The sequence below is a fragment of the Vanellus vanellus genome (genome assembly GCF_965231255.1).
Source record: "Vanellus vanellus genome assembly, chromosome: 9".
In the NCBI taxonomy this organism is placed as follows: domain Eukaryota; kingdom Metazoa; phylum Chordata; class Aves; order Charadriiformes; family Charadriidae; genus Vanellus; species Vanellus vanellus.
Genome location: NC_138914.1, coordinates 17,184,831 through 17,201,277, shown reverse-complemented (window position 1 = coordinate 17,201,277; position 16,447 = coordinate 17,184,831). Strand labels below are relative to the sequence as shown.

The window sequence follows — 16,447 nt, the reverse complement described above, 5'->3', positions numbered from 1 at the left end:
GCTGCTAGTACCTGACCTTGCTAGTCAAAAGCATTCTCAAGCATATGTGAACTGACTTAGTTTCATCTGTGTCTGGCCGGGCAGGTGTACTTTTTATATGTAGGATTTTTCCAAAGTATAAATTGGTGGCCTAAGACTATTTCTTTCTGTATTTATGAGACTATTATGCTGATCTGAGTAGCTCAAACTTAGACTACCACTGCATTAGAAATGCCATGCCCTAAATATTAGCTCTGTCACTATTTCTGTTAAAAGCACCACATCTGTAGAGTATACAACATTCCCAAGATTCATAGTGCCATCCTTCAGGCTAGAAGTGGTTGGTTCAGTGATGCTTCTGTTAATGAAGACTGATTATTTTGGTCTCCTTCCACTGCTATGCAACCATTCAACCTTATATTGACTTTCCATGGGCTGTCTATAAAAAGAGAGAGCCTCTAAGAATGATTGTTGATAGTATCAACATTAAATCTGCTCTATGAAAACAGATACCTCCCTACCGTATCAAGTAGAACTTCTTCCAGGCAGCCCCTCCTTAAGCTGAATTTACCCTTCACAGTCAGAATAGATAGTACCACTTATTTCTGATGTTTTCTGGGCAGACAGCAGGCTTAGGAAAATTTGAGATGAATTTGCAATGATAAAGTTGCCTCTTTGGGGATTTTTTTTTTTTTTTGTTCTGTTTTCCTGTTTGACTACCTCAAAGATTTGGTGGAAAGGATTAAGAAAATCCATGTACTGATGTGAGAAAGAATTAGGAGAATTTTGGAGCTCATGGATTTGGTTGGATGTTACTAGCAGACAGAAGATGACCATTTGATCTAAAATTTTGTCAGCATAGTATCTTTTTAAATAATTTTAAGATTCCAGTAGCTGTTACTGATTATCTGACTAGCTGTGCAGATCGCTCGACTTCTGTGGTTCTTTTCCTTCAGCACACGTAACTAGAAAGCTACCCAAGGTGTCTCAGTGTAGAAAGGAGATCAGCCTATGGATCAAAAATCCATAGCTGCAGTTGAACCAGATTAAAATATTAATTATATACCTTCTAGAAGAAAACATTTCCAACGATAATACTTGCCACCACAGGTCAGTAATTCAGAGTGTAATTTAGCTTGCTTCTGGATTCTACAGTGACACTAAATTGTCATGTCACAGGATTATGGAATTTATTTCTTCCAACTCCAGTTGGGTAGGACATGCGGATGGACACTGACTTGCTCTTAGCTATGCATTGGTTATGGTATGTTCTGGAGTGGAGTTTGAAATCCCTGATCCAAAATCTGAAAACTCTTTGGAGTAAATAGTGAACATTATAAGATGAGAAAACCAATCTATTTTCTTATCCGCAGAAATAAAATGTAGTAGCTGATATATTTGACCTATTTTCTATATATTCAGGGAAGTATTAAGCTGCATGCTATATGAGTTGTTTATATTGCCTAATGCAAGCATTCTTTCATTTGAAACCAGTTACCATAATTGAAGAGAGCTGATACTATCTAGAAATCTAGATGATCTTTCCAGAAGAATGCCAGTAAAATAAGGGCAAAAGGTGAATAAAGAATAGAGGAAATTTGGTATCTCCCTTTGAATACTGGATACCAGTTTCAAGATCTCAAAGCTGGCCTTACTGAGATCAGGCAGCCTTTCAAAAGTTCATCTGTGTGCTATAATTTGCCCAATGAACACTGCCCTTAAAAAGCTGTGGTCATGACATTGAGCCTTTTCAAGCCTTGCCAGGTTGCTTGCATTAGCGAGAGTGGATGTGGTCATGCAGTGCTGTTGCTGTTTTCTTCTGGCTAAAGGTTTACTGACTTGCTAACATTGCTGGAGCTAGACTTCCACATGATGCCTTTCTCAGTACTTCTGTCAAGTTTTTCTTTTGGCATATAAATTACAGAATAACGATAACTGAGTTTCTAATGTAAACTGAACTGTCTATGGTTCTTTTTTTCCTCTTTGGTTTTTCTAACACAGCACCTGCAAGTCACTAATAGATCTAGAACAATAGCCCTGTCTGAAACAGAGAGTAACATTCTGGCTGTATTTAATAATTAGCAGAACTAACATTGGCTTCAATAGGGACAAAGATTTTTTTTTTTTTCTTTCATACTTTGTTTTTCTTCCTGCAGTCATGTTCAAAAAGGGCTGGTCTTTCTTACTGTGGGTTAACACATCAAGTCTGGGTAAACTTGAATTAAAATTATGTTACTTTACACTTGCTCTTCTAAAAATCATTTGGCATGTATTAAAACAAACAACATTTGTGTGACACGGAGTGGTACTTTATGAGGAACTGGATTCTAAGTACTGCTTTTAGATGAGGGAAGGGTTGATAAATTTGGAACACAAGTGTGAGACACACTTTGCACATGCAATGCTTGCAAAAGTGGGCCTAGCTCCGTTTTCATGGCAGTTCTTTATAACAAGTATATGAAACAAGACGTCTGCACTCACATTTTGCAGTTGTCCATCACAAGTGCTAAAATGTTCATCGTTAGGTGGCTATAGTGTTGCATTTCCTAACAGCATGCAAGTCACCCAGCACAAAACAACCATTTCAGTTCTTTACCAGACAGGGAAACTCCTTGCATTTATTGCAAAAGACTCTGGCATTTTCAAATAAAAACTATTAGTTCTGTTTTGTAATTTTTTTAAAAAAACCTTTGAAATTTTAATACTTGAATTTGAATGTTGTCAGAGATTGTTTGAATGAAATACCTTTTGAAGTCTGTGACTAAGCTGTGGAGTTCACACAAGACTAGCAATATTAATCTTTAAAAACTGATTTATAAACAGAAGTATGTTATTCGAATTGAGGCACTTGCAGGTGCTAAACAGGGATTTTTCATACATAAAGCAATTGCAGTAATATTTTAAAAGAATCATCAAAACAGAAGAACCTTGTGAAAGAGGGTTTTGCTGTGCTTACTGCCTGAAGTGCCTTGTTTATTCAAACACCTGCATGGACTTTTTGGATCTTTCTTTGTTATGCCAACTCTGTGTTTAACAATTCATGTAATGGTAACTTACATTTATGGGGACAGATTCTCAGCTGTTGCAAATAGTTGAGCATCTAGCCTGCATAGACCCGTCAGCCTCTCAACTTGGATGGAATTGATGGGCATGGAAATCAAACTACCATTTACCACTTCTCTGTATCTCTATGTCAGTGTTGAGGCAATACAGAGGCTGTGCAGAGAAACTGTTTCTAACAGGTCTTATTTTGTACCTGATCTGTAGACAAATCAGAAGATTCAGGCCCTGATTCTTGAGTCTCACTACTTATATTAAGATGTGTGTAATTAAGCCTGCTTTAAGCCTCATTTAGGCAACCAAAATAGTGAGACATTGGCTTAAACCCTCCCCAACAAAACCAATCAACCAAAAAAAACCAACCAAGCCAGCCATCAAAACAGCAGGAGGTACACCCCAGAATACCTTTAAGGTACTCAGTTTTTCTTTTGTTCTTGCTGTTCTGCAGTAATTTCAGTGCATCTTCCACCTCTCTTATTTTTTCCTACTTTATATGGTATTTCTACTGTATAAACCAGTAACATTAATTTTACACTTTTCTTGTTTCTGAGGTTTTCTTTTCATGCTTGCTTTACAGACATGGAAGTAGTGTTCTCCCCTAAGAAGTAGAGAACTTTGCCTGGTCATCATTTCCTAACACCTTGTGACATATGCTGTCCTCCTTCTGTATTTCAGTTGATTTGAAGATAAATTGTGATGACCAATCTGCAAATGAGTTGTGTCTAAAAAGCCATTAGCTACAGATGCAAACTATTCAGTAATGATCTACTCTATGTACAGTACTTCACTGTGTAACAAACATAATAATCCCCTTTTTATTAGTAGTAATTCTCATCATTCTTTCTCGCACCTGTTCTGCCATTCCCAGTGCTCCTTCCCCTCTGCTCATATAGTATTTGGAGGCACAACTACTTTCTAGCACTTTGCCTTGATAATTCATAATGGAAATAAAAGCATAGAGTGGTCAGTGTGATAGTTCCTATTTTCAGGAGAATTTTGGCATTTCTTGGAATTAGTGAGCGTGTTAACAACACATAAACTGATGTGCACTCCCAAAGTGTTGACAGAACACTTCTTAAAATGAAAGGTCACAAAATCTAGCTCAGGTTTATTTCTTTACTAGGGGTAGCATGCAATTTGTTACAAAACTCCTCTACAGTTATGTTGAATCATTGAAAAGAAACGAAAAAAAGCTACAATACACTCTGGAATTCTGTGTGCTTTCTTTTATTGTAAGAGGAGGAGTGATGAAGTGTCTAACTTCATCTGCTATTCCTCAGATCTTCCAAGCTCTCAAAAAGTGGAGGCATTCTTGCAATAGAACAGGAGATCACATTGTGTGTAATCCCTTGCTTGGCTGTCAGTCTAAAGCAATTTCTATCTCCTGCAGCAAGCATGCCCACCAGTGAAACTGAATCGGTGAACACAGAGAACGTGAGCGGAGAGGGAGAGAACCCAGCGTGCTGTGGGAGTTTATGGTGAGTACATGGACTATTTTCATGTATCCACCGTCATCATCTCAAAATTTAAAAGAATCGTTATTTCCCCATAGTTTATTTAGCCAAAACTGCTTTCAAATAGGCAAGCTTTGTATGATACTTGAGGGATTTTTGCCTTTCAGTGGTTTAATGTTAGACCAATTATTACAGCATTGAAACTTTCCTAAAATCCTCAACGTAAGAAGATATAAACCAATTCAACTAAACTTCCAGTGGAGTCATGTTTTCCTGAAAGCTTTTATAAAATATAATTGTTATGCAAAATAATAAGAAAAGAGTGGAAGTCCCCTATGACATGTAAAAAGAAACGTTTTCTGTTAAATTTTGCACAATCTGGAGAATATGTATCTTTTGGGCATTAACTGAATTTATGGGAATATTTCTATATCCCATGCTGGTGGTTGTTTATTTGCTCAGATTTTCATGACTTCTAAGGAGCTTCTATATGAGCAGTTTATTTAAAGATGATTTCCTTTCTTTCACTTAGAAAATTCGTAAAACTTTAGGAATGATAATTAAGAAACTAAATAACGGACAAAAAAATTTCAGTGTTCATGATGCATTTTATTAAAAGCTTGTTTTTATCTATATGTAACTCCAATGTATTGATTTGAAAAATTCTAAAGAGAACGGATTTATGTTAATTATTTTTTCCACATCCTTAAAAATGTGTTTTCCTTTTCTTCTAGTCAAACCATCTCAAAATCCAAGTTCAGGTCAGTATTTTCCTCTCTCTTCATCACTTTTTTTTAGCTTGTGACTATTTACACATCATGATGATCTCATATAATTATTCTTTATTTACTGTACTTTAAAATTTATTGTTTAAAAATTTTCGTAAGAGTTATGGGTGAATACAAAAGTATCCATGAACATTCTTGGAAATCAAACTCCCTGATTTGCTTTGCTGATATTTGTGGCTCTCTTTTCGCTTACTAGGAGCATTTGGGACTATGAGCTTCTATTTTCAAGTATGATCGCAGAAGGGAAGTGTTATAAGCAAAATTAAGAATTAATAGTCCTGTTATGGTAGACATTGGGTGTGCCAGTACAAACCCAACAGGAGTCTTTATTTTGATTTTATTTTCCACTCTTATAGGACATCTATTTAGTAATTAGAAAGGATAATTGCAAACACAGAAGAGATGTCTCTTTCTGTTTAAAAAAGTTACATTACTTCATGAAATGACCAAAAAAAAAAATAGCTATGTGGTTTAAGGTAAGTAATCAAGTGGTAGACTTGAAGGGCAAAGACACTCCTACAGTTGCAGACAACCCACAGAACAAATATTTTTGACAGAAAATTTTCGGTGAAAAAAGGGACAATCAAGAAGATTTGGCAACGTCTGGCATCAGCAGTTTTGGCAACATCTGGAATCATTCCAGTTTTTTAACCCTAGTGAAACTACTTTCAGTGTTGGATTCATTGGTAACAGCAGTGTATTCTCCTTGCAGCAACGAAGAGGAATAGCGTACCCAGGTTTATTCTACTAGCCTTACTAGCTCTAATGACCTACCAGCGCTGACCAGTTGCAAGCAGTTGGAGTGGACTTGTGTTCCTTCAGAATAGTCTTCTTTCTTTTTTGAAGAAGAGTTTCCAGGCAACAGTTAACTGGTGCTTTTCTACACGGAGAGTTTTTTCATGTGATGCTATGATCAAGCTTTCTTTTGTCATCCCTTTCAACCAGCAAACTGGTGACAGCATATAAATGTGCCTTACTGCTGAAGACTGTGGCCAATGAAGATCTGACCATTTAGGATTGTAGTGAATATAGAACTAATTTTTTAGAAGTTTCATCCTTAGTGATAAAAGCTGTATCATTTCTTGTATGCCTTTTGCTACAGAAACTGGCCTTAGCTACAGCAACTGAATGGACCCTTAACCCTTCATGAGAATTACAAGAGATGAGACTGCTTTTAGCTTAATAAAAAAAGCAATTCAATGTGCGAATGGTCTGTAATTTCTCTTGCCATTGCTTCCAGTTACTGTATCAGGAGTATTTTAGTATTTCATGAGCTGAGGATCCCAAACTAGCATGATTATTTTGAATCATGAGATTGTCTCTGATAAACCTTATAGCATACTCTTTATTGCTATGAAGCCAACTCATGCTGGTTTTACGGGAGGAACTCAAATATGAAATGGTCTGTGAAACTTCAGATACCAGGCAGTGCAATAGACTGACGTTATTATACATTCTCCAGGTTTGGTCTGTTTGCACAGTGGGGACTCATGGAAGCATTACAGAGAAAGCAAAGTAATGCCTACATTCTGAATGTGCCCATTATTTGTATTTTAACAAAAATGAGAACTCCAGAAGCTCTATTAAATGAAAGCTGCTATGTCATCTTTGAGAAAGGAAAATTTCTATCCAAACCTGATGTTTTTAATAGTCCAAGCAGTGAGTAAGGAAGCAGTCAGTGCTATCCATCTCTACAATCATTGTTCATAATCAACATGTCAATTTGAAAGAAAACTTATTTGCAAGCCAGAAAGTCACCAAAGCACCTCCAGCTGTTTAGATTCTGCCCTGGTCCTAAACGTCTTTTGCATGAGCTCTTTGATCAGAGTCTGTCCTTGTGGCATTTAAAAACACAAGTCGCACAGAAGTTCATTCATACATATATTGCTGCATCTATTCACAGTAGTTGTGGCAATCGGCAACGGGATGTTGGTGTCTCTCATTTGGAAGTGCTGCAGGGGTCTGTAGCTGCTTGAGGCCTTCAACCATACTTGAACTTTTTAAGCTGAATTTGGCAATGGGAATTCCCCTTTCGACTTTCACGTCTTTCCTTGTAGCACTGGAGAAAGATCTATCCCTTTTAACTTAATGAGTCCATGTGAGGAGTAGTTTTGAGGTAACAGAGCTCAAACTTATAGTTGTGCCATTGTCTTCCAAAGAGATGTGGCTTGTGCCATGTCTTAGATCCCTAAAAACAGCTGACAACATCTGTTATCAAAGAGAAAAAACACTTCGAAGAGCTGCCGGCTTTGCAATGCCACTAAGAACAGAGTCTATCTGCTCTTCTATCTGTGTAAGGATCTGCACACTCACGCTTCTCGTCCTGTTGCTTCTGGGTACCTAACATCTCATATTGGCAAACCCCATTTTACTGATGTGTTGGAAGAATGTAATTTGGTGTTTTTCATTGGAATCGCTAGTTTCTGAAAAGCTCTGTTTACCTAAAATACAGAAACTCAGAGTTCTGCAGCAACGCCCTAGATTATGTGTGAGCTGTCAGGGATGTCCTGGCACATTCTAAGCCAGATGCTAATTCTCACTCTTCTGGCCTGGTCCTCACTCTAACTTTGGGAATGTTATTCTGCAATGGCAATGCACTGTGTTTCAGGGCAAAGTAAATCAGGACATAGCTTATCAAGGATGTGGGTTTGACCGTAAACGTCTTTGCCTTTGGATCAAAATAGGAAATGCTTTTTATTGCAAGCTAGCCTACCTCTGCTATACAAGTGAAAATAGATGTTAATCTTTGGCAATGTGTTTCTGTACAGTCAAGAGAATTATGTCCTAGCAAGATACAGCAATTATCTGCCAGTTTATTAAGTGGAGGTGTGTATCAACCATATGTTATGCTGGGATATACGGGTAAATGGAATGGAAAGTCATGCTAAAAAGCTGGTACTATGCTCTGAATACTGTAGCTACAAAAAGGAGGAATGGAAAAATAGTCTCAAAGGCTTCTATTTTTTCATAATGAACGAGCGCTCTGGTGCGATTCTTCTGTCCCATATTTTAAAAATAAAAGTAGTGAAGTCTAGGGTCTCTGCACAGATGTTAGCACCCACTTTTATAGAAGAATTCATCTTGGGCGTTAGTACTTACTTCTCTGTGAGCTTACTGGTGAAAACATGAGGCACGCCAGTTTCACAGGTACAGGGGTTATGCATGTGGCTCTAAACAGAAAGTCCAGTTTAGAAAAATACCATGTTATAATGAAAGGGTGCTGGTAACAAAATAATCTGAAAAAGAATGTTCCTACTTTTGTGTAGGTCTAGTAGCAATACACGAACACAAATGAATAAGAAGTAAACAAACTAAACTTTGTAGATTCTGCATGACTGACTGACATGGAGTTCAGTCAGACTCAATGCAAGGCTGGATTTCCCATGTGTGGATCCAAATATAAAACAGAGGCCTAAAGGACCAACTAAACATGAATGTCTGAGTAATTGAAAATGAAATTGGGAACACATTTGTAAAATAATTATTTGCTCATAAATAGTTATGAAAACAAAATGATAAATTATTTAATGAGAACAAAAGCAGTGAATAATTTGGTTTATTGTAACAAACTGTCACCTAAACCATTCTATGATTCTGTAAGTGTTCTCTGTGATTTTAATATTTATTCAACTGCTATATTTTGTGAAAAATGCTTGATAATTTCATGACAGCAATATTATATCATTGCAAATTTATGAAAATGGAATTTCTCTTTGAAATAAAAGAGAACACTTGCATTCTGGAAAAAAATTATGCTATTTGGTTAAAACTAGGAGGGGCGATTACTAGAAAACAGAAAACTGTTAAGTGAAAATAGTGTAATTTGGTTTTTTATATTATGTAGCCACAGGTTTTCCTGGCACAACAGGCCATCTACTTTAGTCTGCTACTTACTAGTTGTTTCTTTGCTTGTACCATTCTAATGAAGGTAGAAAATTACTCTTATTCGCCTCTTTTAGTTTTTGCTTTATTTCTGTAGGCTTTTTACATATGCTTATATTATTCATATGCTTCTACATGTGAGTGCTGTTGCACACCCTTCAACAGCGTTTTCATCTGTGCACCACTGTTTTGTGACTGTTTCCTCAGACCTTTTTGGGGGGGGGAGGGGAATCTGTATTGATGTTGGAGAGCTATGAGTTACACACTTTAAGACTGTTTTTGGCTCCTATGAGTAGAGATATCCAAGCAGTGTTACTCTTGTCTTATTTACTTCGATGACAGAACGTTCTGTAAGTGTAAAAAAAAAAAAAAAAAAAAAGGCTGTTTTACTTACCCAGGGAATGAGCTGTCCTGATGATGGCCATGGACATAGCGCTGTTCAGCAAGGACTGGCAAGATAAGAATGTTCTTAAATACCGTGTTGCTTTAGGTCAGGACGGGGTATTTTTCCTTTATATGGTTAGAATACTGCAAAAGCCTGAAACATCTTTGTACTGATGTCTGAAACCAGTATTGATTTCCATTACTACAAGAAAAAAATTAAGGAAAACTCAGTTAAAGCTTGAATGCAACGCCAAGCACAGTTATTTTTATGGTGATGTTATTGCCTATTGGTTCTATTTTCTGAGGCAGATTTAAAACATTTCTGATTTTATACATACTAAATACAATACCTGCTAAGTCATACACTAAATGTATAACGAAATTCACCTACTTATTTGTAAAAATTTTCAAAAGCTGCGGTTCCATGTTTGTGGTACTGCCAAAAGGGCTGCAGTGCCTTTGCCCTGTCTCAGCTACTCGTTCTTCCTGCTCTTGCTGTGATGTGGCAATACAGTGAACTGGATCAGACAACTGACCAGCTAAAATCAACCCAGAAAAAAAGAGATTGCTTTCCCCCAGTCAATTCTCAGATCTGGCTCACTTCCTTAGGGCTAGTTTTGGCAAAAGAGAAAGGAGAGAGCAGAACAAGGAGAGCAGACCAGTCCTTTCCATCACAACAGATTCATGCTAGACTGGCTTGATAGTGAAACTATAGAGGAAGAAGCCTATACATGCACACTCTTCTCAGTTCTTTGCTATTTTAAGGTTAGGTCAAGCTTCCGTTGGAGTCTGTGCCTGCTCTGTTCCTTGAACTTTGGATGAAGCAGTTGTTGGTTCCTAAAATTTTTTATCTGAGTCCAAGGCTGTGGTTCTGGGTGCGTGAATTTTATATGCCCCCATTTTAGGTGATACCAAGTGTTTCCTAATCCTTCTCTTCCTATGACCCAGCAGTATATTTTCTTCCTGTTTCACAAATGGAAACGAAACCCTAGGGTGATTAAGTGGTTTACTAAGGTTCCCAGAAGTGAAGCAGAGAAATCAAATGGGATTTTAGGAGTCCAAAGTTAAGCTAATACCCTCACTTGTGAATCCAGCTCATATCTAGATAGAGCCAGTTTATTTGTCCTTGATTGTCACTCTTGTTCATTTCACAAACATTTGCCCACTGACACAATTTCAAGGCACATCAGTAGAAATCTCTAGGAGTCACTGACTGAGTTTTCTAACATTATAGGGTAGATTTCTAAAAGTTGATCTCAATATTCCTGCCTTGTTTAATCCCACAAGAATTGTGCCTGTGGTTTAGCTCAAAACTTACATTTTCAGACTAAATGTAATTTGAATTCTGAGTTGCCTCATTGGCTTTTCTTCACTGCTATTAAGTGTATGGTGTCTGGGAAGGCAGATATATTTTGTTACTCAATGAAATGTTAAATGTGGCTTTATCTAATTATGTCACAGGCACTTAGAGTCTCTAAAAGTTGTGGTTTACATTTAAAAGTCTATAATGAAATCTAAAAAAGGAGTAACAAATTAGCACTCCCTAATCTGCAACTGGTAATAATTTACACAACTAAATATTGTGCACATATTTATGAAAATACACCTGCTGACACATACATACTTACACTATGTTTTCTACACAGAAAAAAACCTCCTTAAGTTCATATGCATTTTCTGTGTAATAATATATTTGTTTTTATTTGAACTTTCAGTCGACGCTGGCGTCGCTGGAATCGATTTAATAGAAGAAAATGTAGAGCTGCAGTAAAATCTGTCACATTTTATTGGCTTGTTATTGTCTTGGTCTTTCTGAACACGTTAACTATCTCATCGGAGCATTATAATCAACCTGACTGGCTGACCCAGATCCAAGGTACAATCAAAAATTATTTGTCCTGTTTTTGACTATGGATACTTGCCTGTCTGTCAGTGCCTACTTTTGTACTTTGCCATTCTGTTTTTGGTTGCTGTCCTGAAGGATATTCAACCCAGCTAAAGGGAGATACAAGAAATAACCGAATGTATTTGATTTCCACAACTGCAACACAGCTTAATGGCATACCAGCAAAAACTGACAATACTAAATTGTAAATAGCTGGACTGTTACTGTTAAACCATGCTTGACAGATGAGGAAGGAAATGGTAACTGGCCTGGCAGAACACTCTGTGGGCTGTGTTGCTTAAGTTAGAGTGTGGACTCAGGCTGTGAGTTGAGCAGCCATGAACTGCACAACGGATTGGAAAGATGAATAGTTTATAGGCATCAGGAAGCTTTACATCCTTCTGTAACTTTTCCCACTTAGGCATCAAGTACAATCCAATGTAAAAAAATAGTAATTCCTTCTTAAGTAAAAGGCTGCAAACTAGTACAGAAAGTATAGTACTAATATGTTAACACAAAAATGGAATCTGTAAGACAATTCAGGAATGACTTAATGACTTTTTTTTTTTTTAATATTTTGTTCCAGATATAGCAAATAAGGTTCTTCTGGCTTTATTCACCTGTGAAATGTTAGTAAAGATGTACAGCTTGGGCCTGCAGGCTTATTTTGTTTCTCTTTTTAACCGCTTTGATTGCTTCGTTGTTTGTGGTGGCATTGTTGAAACCATTTTGGTGGAGTTGGAAATTATGTCACCCCTTGGAATTTCAGTGTTTCGCTGTGTTCGTCTCCTGCGTATTTTTAAAGTAACAAGGTAAGATTAACTAATACTGCTAACTTTAAGGGTAGCTGAAGGGTGATCAGCAATTCTTTTGTAATACTTCATCATGCGCTGCTCTTTTACTGTTTTGTTTGGGGTTTTTTTTGGTGTGTGTTAACACACGCATTTTAATTTATAGGCACTGGGCATCCCTGAGCAACTTGGTAGCATCCTTGTTAAACTCAATGAAGTCCATTGCTTCACTGTTGCTTCTGCTTTTCCTCTTCATCATAATCTTCTCGTTGCTTGGAATGCAGCTGTTTGGAGGCAAATTTAATTTTGATGAAACTCAAACAAAACGGAGCACCTTCGATAATTTTCCACAAGCTCTTTTAACTGTATTCCAGGTAACTTTCTTTCATCCCGTATGAAACATTTTACCTTTGATGATCAACAAAACTGTATAAGTGATCATGTTGCCTGAAAATAAAATCACAAATACTATTTATTCAGTTTACTTTAAGTAGCATTCTGTTCATTAAACACAGTACTCTGATAACTGCACCATTTGTTCCATTTGTTTCATGTCTTATTTGATCTATCTATGCAACATAGCTGTCATATTACTTCACAAAATTAAATCTCTTTTGTTCATCAAATACATGACAAGAAAAAGAGGTGGAATGTTATTTTTATTTTAATCAAGTTGTTTCCTTTAACTTCATTAGCTCTATAAAGAATCAGCTATTCCCAAGTGGGAAAAAATGAGAAGCATTGTTAAGAGTGTATATTTGCATATGGGTCATATCACTTACTATAAAGTCATATCACTTACTATAATATAAAAATAAGTACAAATTTCTTTAAAGAGACACTGCCAGGTTTATTAAAATTTTAAAGCAAGTTGTCTGTTACTTGTGAAAGGACAGGTCCATACTAACAGCTTAATTCTCACTATTTTATGATCCTTTTTTTCATTTTTCCTGATTTGGATACTGGAATTAGGCTAATTGGTTTTATCTTTCTAGCCATTTTGACATTCAGCTTTGCACATTACCACAGTGTTTGGTTTTAGACATTGTAGGCAAGTGTTTAAAGCTGACCCTCCAGGACTCTTTTGAGTCAACTTCCTGTCTCTTTGGTAGAAGTTTTATCTGGTGACTGCCAAAAGCAAGCAAAAAATCTTTCCATGTAATTTTAACATAAGGAAATATTAATGAGAAATTTCCTTAAGAGGAAAAGTGTCCACATTTGACCTGACGTTGCCCCTTTAAAAAATTGAGGCTGTACTTTCAAACTCAGCCAAATGGGATTTTATTCAGGTTTTAGGCTGCCTTGTTTTCAAAGGAATGAGGCTTCCTTCAGTTTCAGAATACAGTTAGGAGCAACCAGCCTGTTGGGTGCTCCACAACTATGAAAATCAGCTTGATAAGTTTAGGTCTCCCAAAATAAATTTCACAAATTGGCACGCATTGTAATTTTCCTGAACAAGCACTTAATTACTTGGAACAAGAGTCAATATTACATGTTTTCTCAGGATAGAACTGATAATTTTTAAGAAGTTACTTAGAAATTTGTAAAGTGCCCCTATAAACCTGCATTGTAATGCTCAGAATTTTTCTTGTAGTACGGTAAAAGCACAGTTGCCTCATTTTAAACTGTCCTTTTAACTAATGGACAGATTTCTGTAAAATTCTTTTAGACTTCTGTGAAATTATGTGAAACAACAGCCAATAAGAAAATCATGTAATTCTCCCACAGGATTCGAACTCCATTCAGTTTAAAATAGCTACCCTTTCAAAAGCTCTAACAGTGGTGTATGTGTGTGGTACGTGTATTATATAATTTATGATAAGGTGGCCAGTCCCTGTTAAAACCGAAATTGGGTTGACCAATTTGCAGGACTAACAAATGGCATACACTAGAAATTATTTGTGGCCACTATTTAAAAAGAAAAAAAAAAAAAAAAAAGAGAACCTTGAAACATACACTAACCTGATTTTTGAGAGTGATGAGCATTTGCGGGCATTACTACATATGTGTCATTGAAAGTCAGGGCTCTTTTGCGTGCCAAAATCAATACATTTATAGGCTTCTATTTTTATTGGTTTTGTCTTTGAAGTCCAGTGATGTAAATGCATAGCATAAAATAAAAACTAGTACAGTTAAACCAACGCTTTCAGGAGATGCTTATTTAAATGGAAATTTTAAAACAATTCATGAAAAGGTTATGGCATTGCTTTATGTATACAGAAGGTTAGCCTTATTGTGTATTGTGGTCAGAGGAGATGTATTTCTCTGTTGCTGTTTTTGATGTTGAGTTACTAATAATATACCTGCTTCTTAGATTCTAACAGGTGAAGACTGGAATGCCGTTATGTATGATGGCATAATGGCATATGGTGGCCCATCATCATCAGGCATGATAGTCTGTATATATTTCATTATCCTCTTCATCTGTGGTAACTGTATCCTTTGCAGTCACTGGAAACATCTCCAAATGGGGCCGTGTGCCGGAGACGTATGCAAGATTTCTCTAGGAGGTATAGCCCCGTTAATTCTGACACACACTGACAGTGGAGCCACTGACCCATTGTATAGTGCAGGGACCAGATGAGAAAAATATGCATGGAGGAATTAGGATTAATCAAGTAGGATTAATCTGTTAGGATTAAACCTGCTGAAGCGTTCCCCTTCCCTGCCATCAGTGTACTGGAAATACTTCCTTGGCCCCATGTAGCAACAGAAACTAGTGTCGTTCTCAGAAGTTCTTGAAAGGTCAGGAGGTGATAAAAGGGCAAAATTACTCTGTTTTCTGTACTATATGGTACTTATATTAGTATTTGTTCTTAACTCTTATGGACTGAAGTACAGAATTTTATATAGATTGTTGTAAACACAGAAAATAGTGCATTATAAATTTTTCAAAATGCCAGAGCAGTCTTCACTTTTAATAGATAATGTTTCATATTTGAAACTTGCTCAGGCTAGCATAAAGTTAAACTTTGTTTATTTAAAAAATACGTCAAGCGTTCTGCTATTTTAAAATCAGTGACCCTAATGGATCTCTGCTTGTTTTACACCCAGTATTAATCTAGTCCATTAAATGAATGTTATTTGCACTGTGCTCCAGCATCACAGATCTCTACGCTGTAGGTTGGGAACATGCGTTTTATGTCTCTCGCATTGTCAGTGTTTATGTTTATAATAAACCAAACAAGTTGTGTTAAGGCATAATGTCCTTAAAATGATTTGAAATAGATATCTTGCTAAATGTCTTCTTGGCCATTGCTGTGGATAACTTGGCAGATGCTGAAAGTCTAAATACAGCTCAGAAAGAAGAAGCTGAAGAAAAAGAAAGGAAAAAGAACGCGAGGTAAAATAGCACAGGCGTGTTGAAAAAGCAGGAGAGGGAAGGAGGAGGGTACCGAATTCTTTCATAAGGATTTTCTTTACTTTATATAAATATCTTTACCATCTTCAAGATTGATTGGAGTCAGGAAAAAAAAAAGTGAAAGCATTTACCTAGATATTAAACTAAGACTCCATTAATATGATTTTAGATAAAAGTTGGGCAGTAAATTGGGAAAATGTGGTGAATTAAGGACATAATGATAAGACAACTGATATTTAAACACTGCAATGGTAGAATTTATTGCACAATTAGAATGAGAATGTATCTGTTGTTGCCAGTGCACAGCTCCCTGTGGAATGAGATCTCTAAGCCTTATATAGACAAGAAGAAAACTTTCCTTTGAAATCGGTGCAGGCCTATTGAAGTCAAAGCCAGTTGTTTGTATGAGTCCAAGGGCACAGTTTATCCCTCTAGAAAGGAGTAATGATCATGCATTGAATTTTTTAGGGATTTGCTTCTGGAATTATATTCAAAATGATAATCTTTTAACTGGATCATTGCATTCAAATGTAATAGATTTTTATTGCTTTGAGACCTGCGGCTGTGCAAATAATTTTAAATATTATATGATTTTATGTATGCCTTCTTAACTTTTCATAGAATGGGTATAGTTCACTTAAAATCTTCTGTCTTTACATGACGTGCTTTGTAATTGTTGTTGTATTGTTTTGTAGAAAAGAGAGTCTGGAAAATAAAAAAAGTGAGAAGTCAGAAGGTGACCAAAAGAAGCCCAAGGATAGTAAGGTGTTTATTCTAAAAATTGTCTCTTCTACAAAGCAGTTTTACTAATTTTGCTACTGAGTGCTTTTCAAGACTACTGTGCGTTGTTACAATTTCTTTTA

At 36.5% G+C, this 16,447-nt stretch overlaps 1 protein-coding gene across 1 annotated transcript in view; it reads left to right on the top strand.

Moving 5' to 3' along the window:
- Positions 1 to 16,447, top strand: part of CACNA1D (calcium voltage-gated channel subunit alpha1 D) — a gene marked incomplete at both ends in the record, with an annotated part of 205,029 nt that overhangs the window by 108,863 nt on the left and 79,719 nt on the right. Inside the window, 8 exons of the mRNA XM_082487992.1 lie at positions 4,430 to 4,517; positions 5,228 to 5,254; positions 11,263 to 11,423; positions 12,019 to 12,244; positions 12,390 to 12,597; positions 14,538 to 14,658; positions 15,452 to 15,566; positions 16,280 to 16,349. Coding sequence (XP_082344118.1) covers positions 4,430 to 4,517; positions 5,228 to 5,254; positions 11,263 to 11,423; positions 12,019 to 12,244; positions 12,390 to 12,597; positions 14,538 to 14,658; positions 15,452 to 15,566; positions 16,280 to 16,349 — 1,016 coding nt within the window. The remainder of the gene's footprint in view (positions 1 to 4,429; positions 4,518 to 5,227; positions 5,255 to 11,262; positions 11,424 to 12,018; positions 12,245 to 12,389; positions 12,598 to 14,537; positions 14,659 to 15,451; positions 15,567 to 16,279; positions 16,350 to 16,447) is intronic.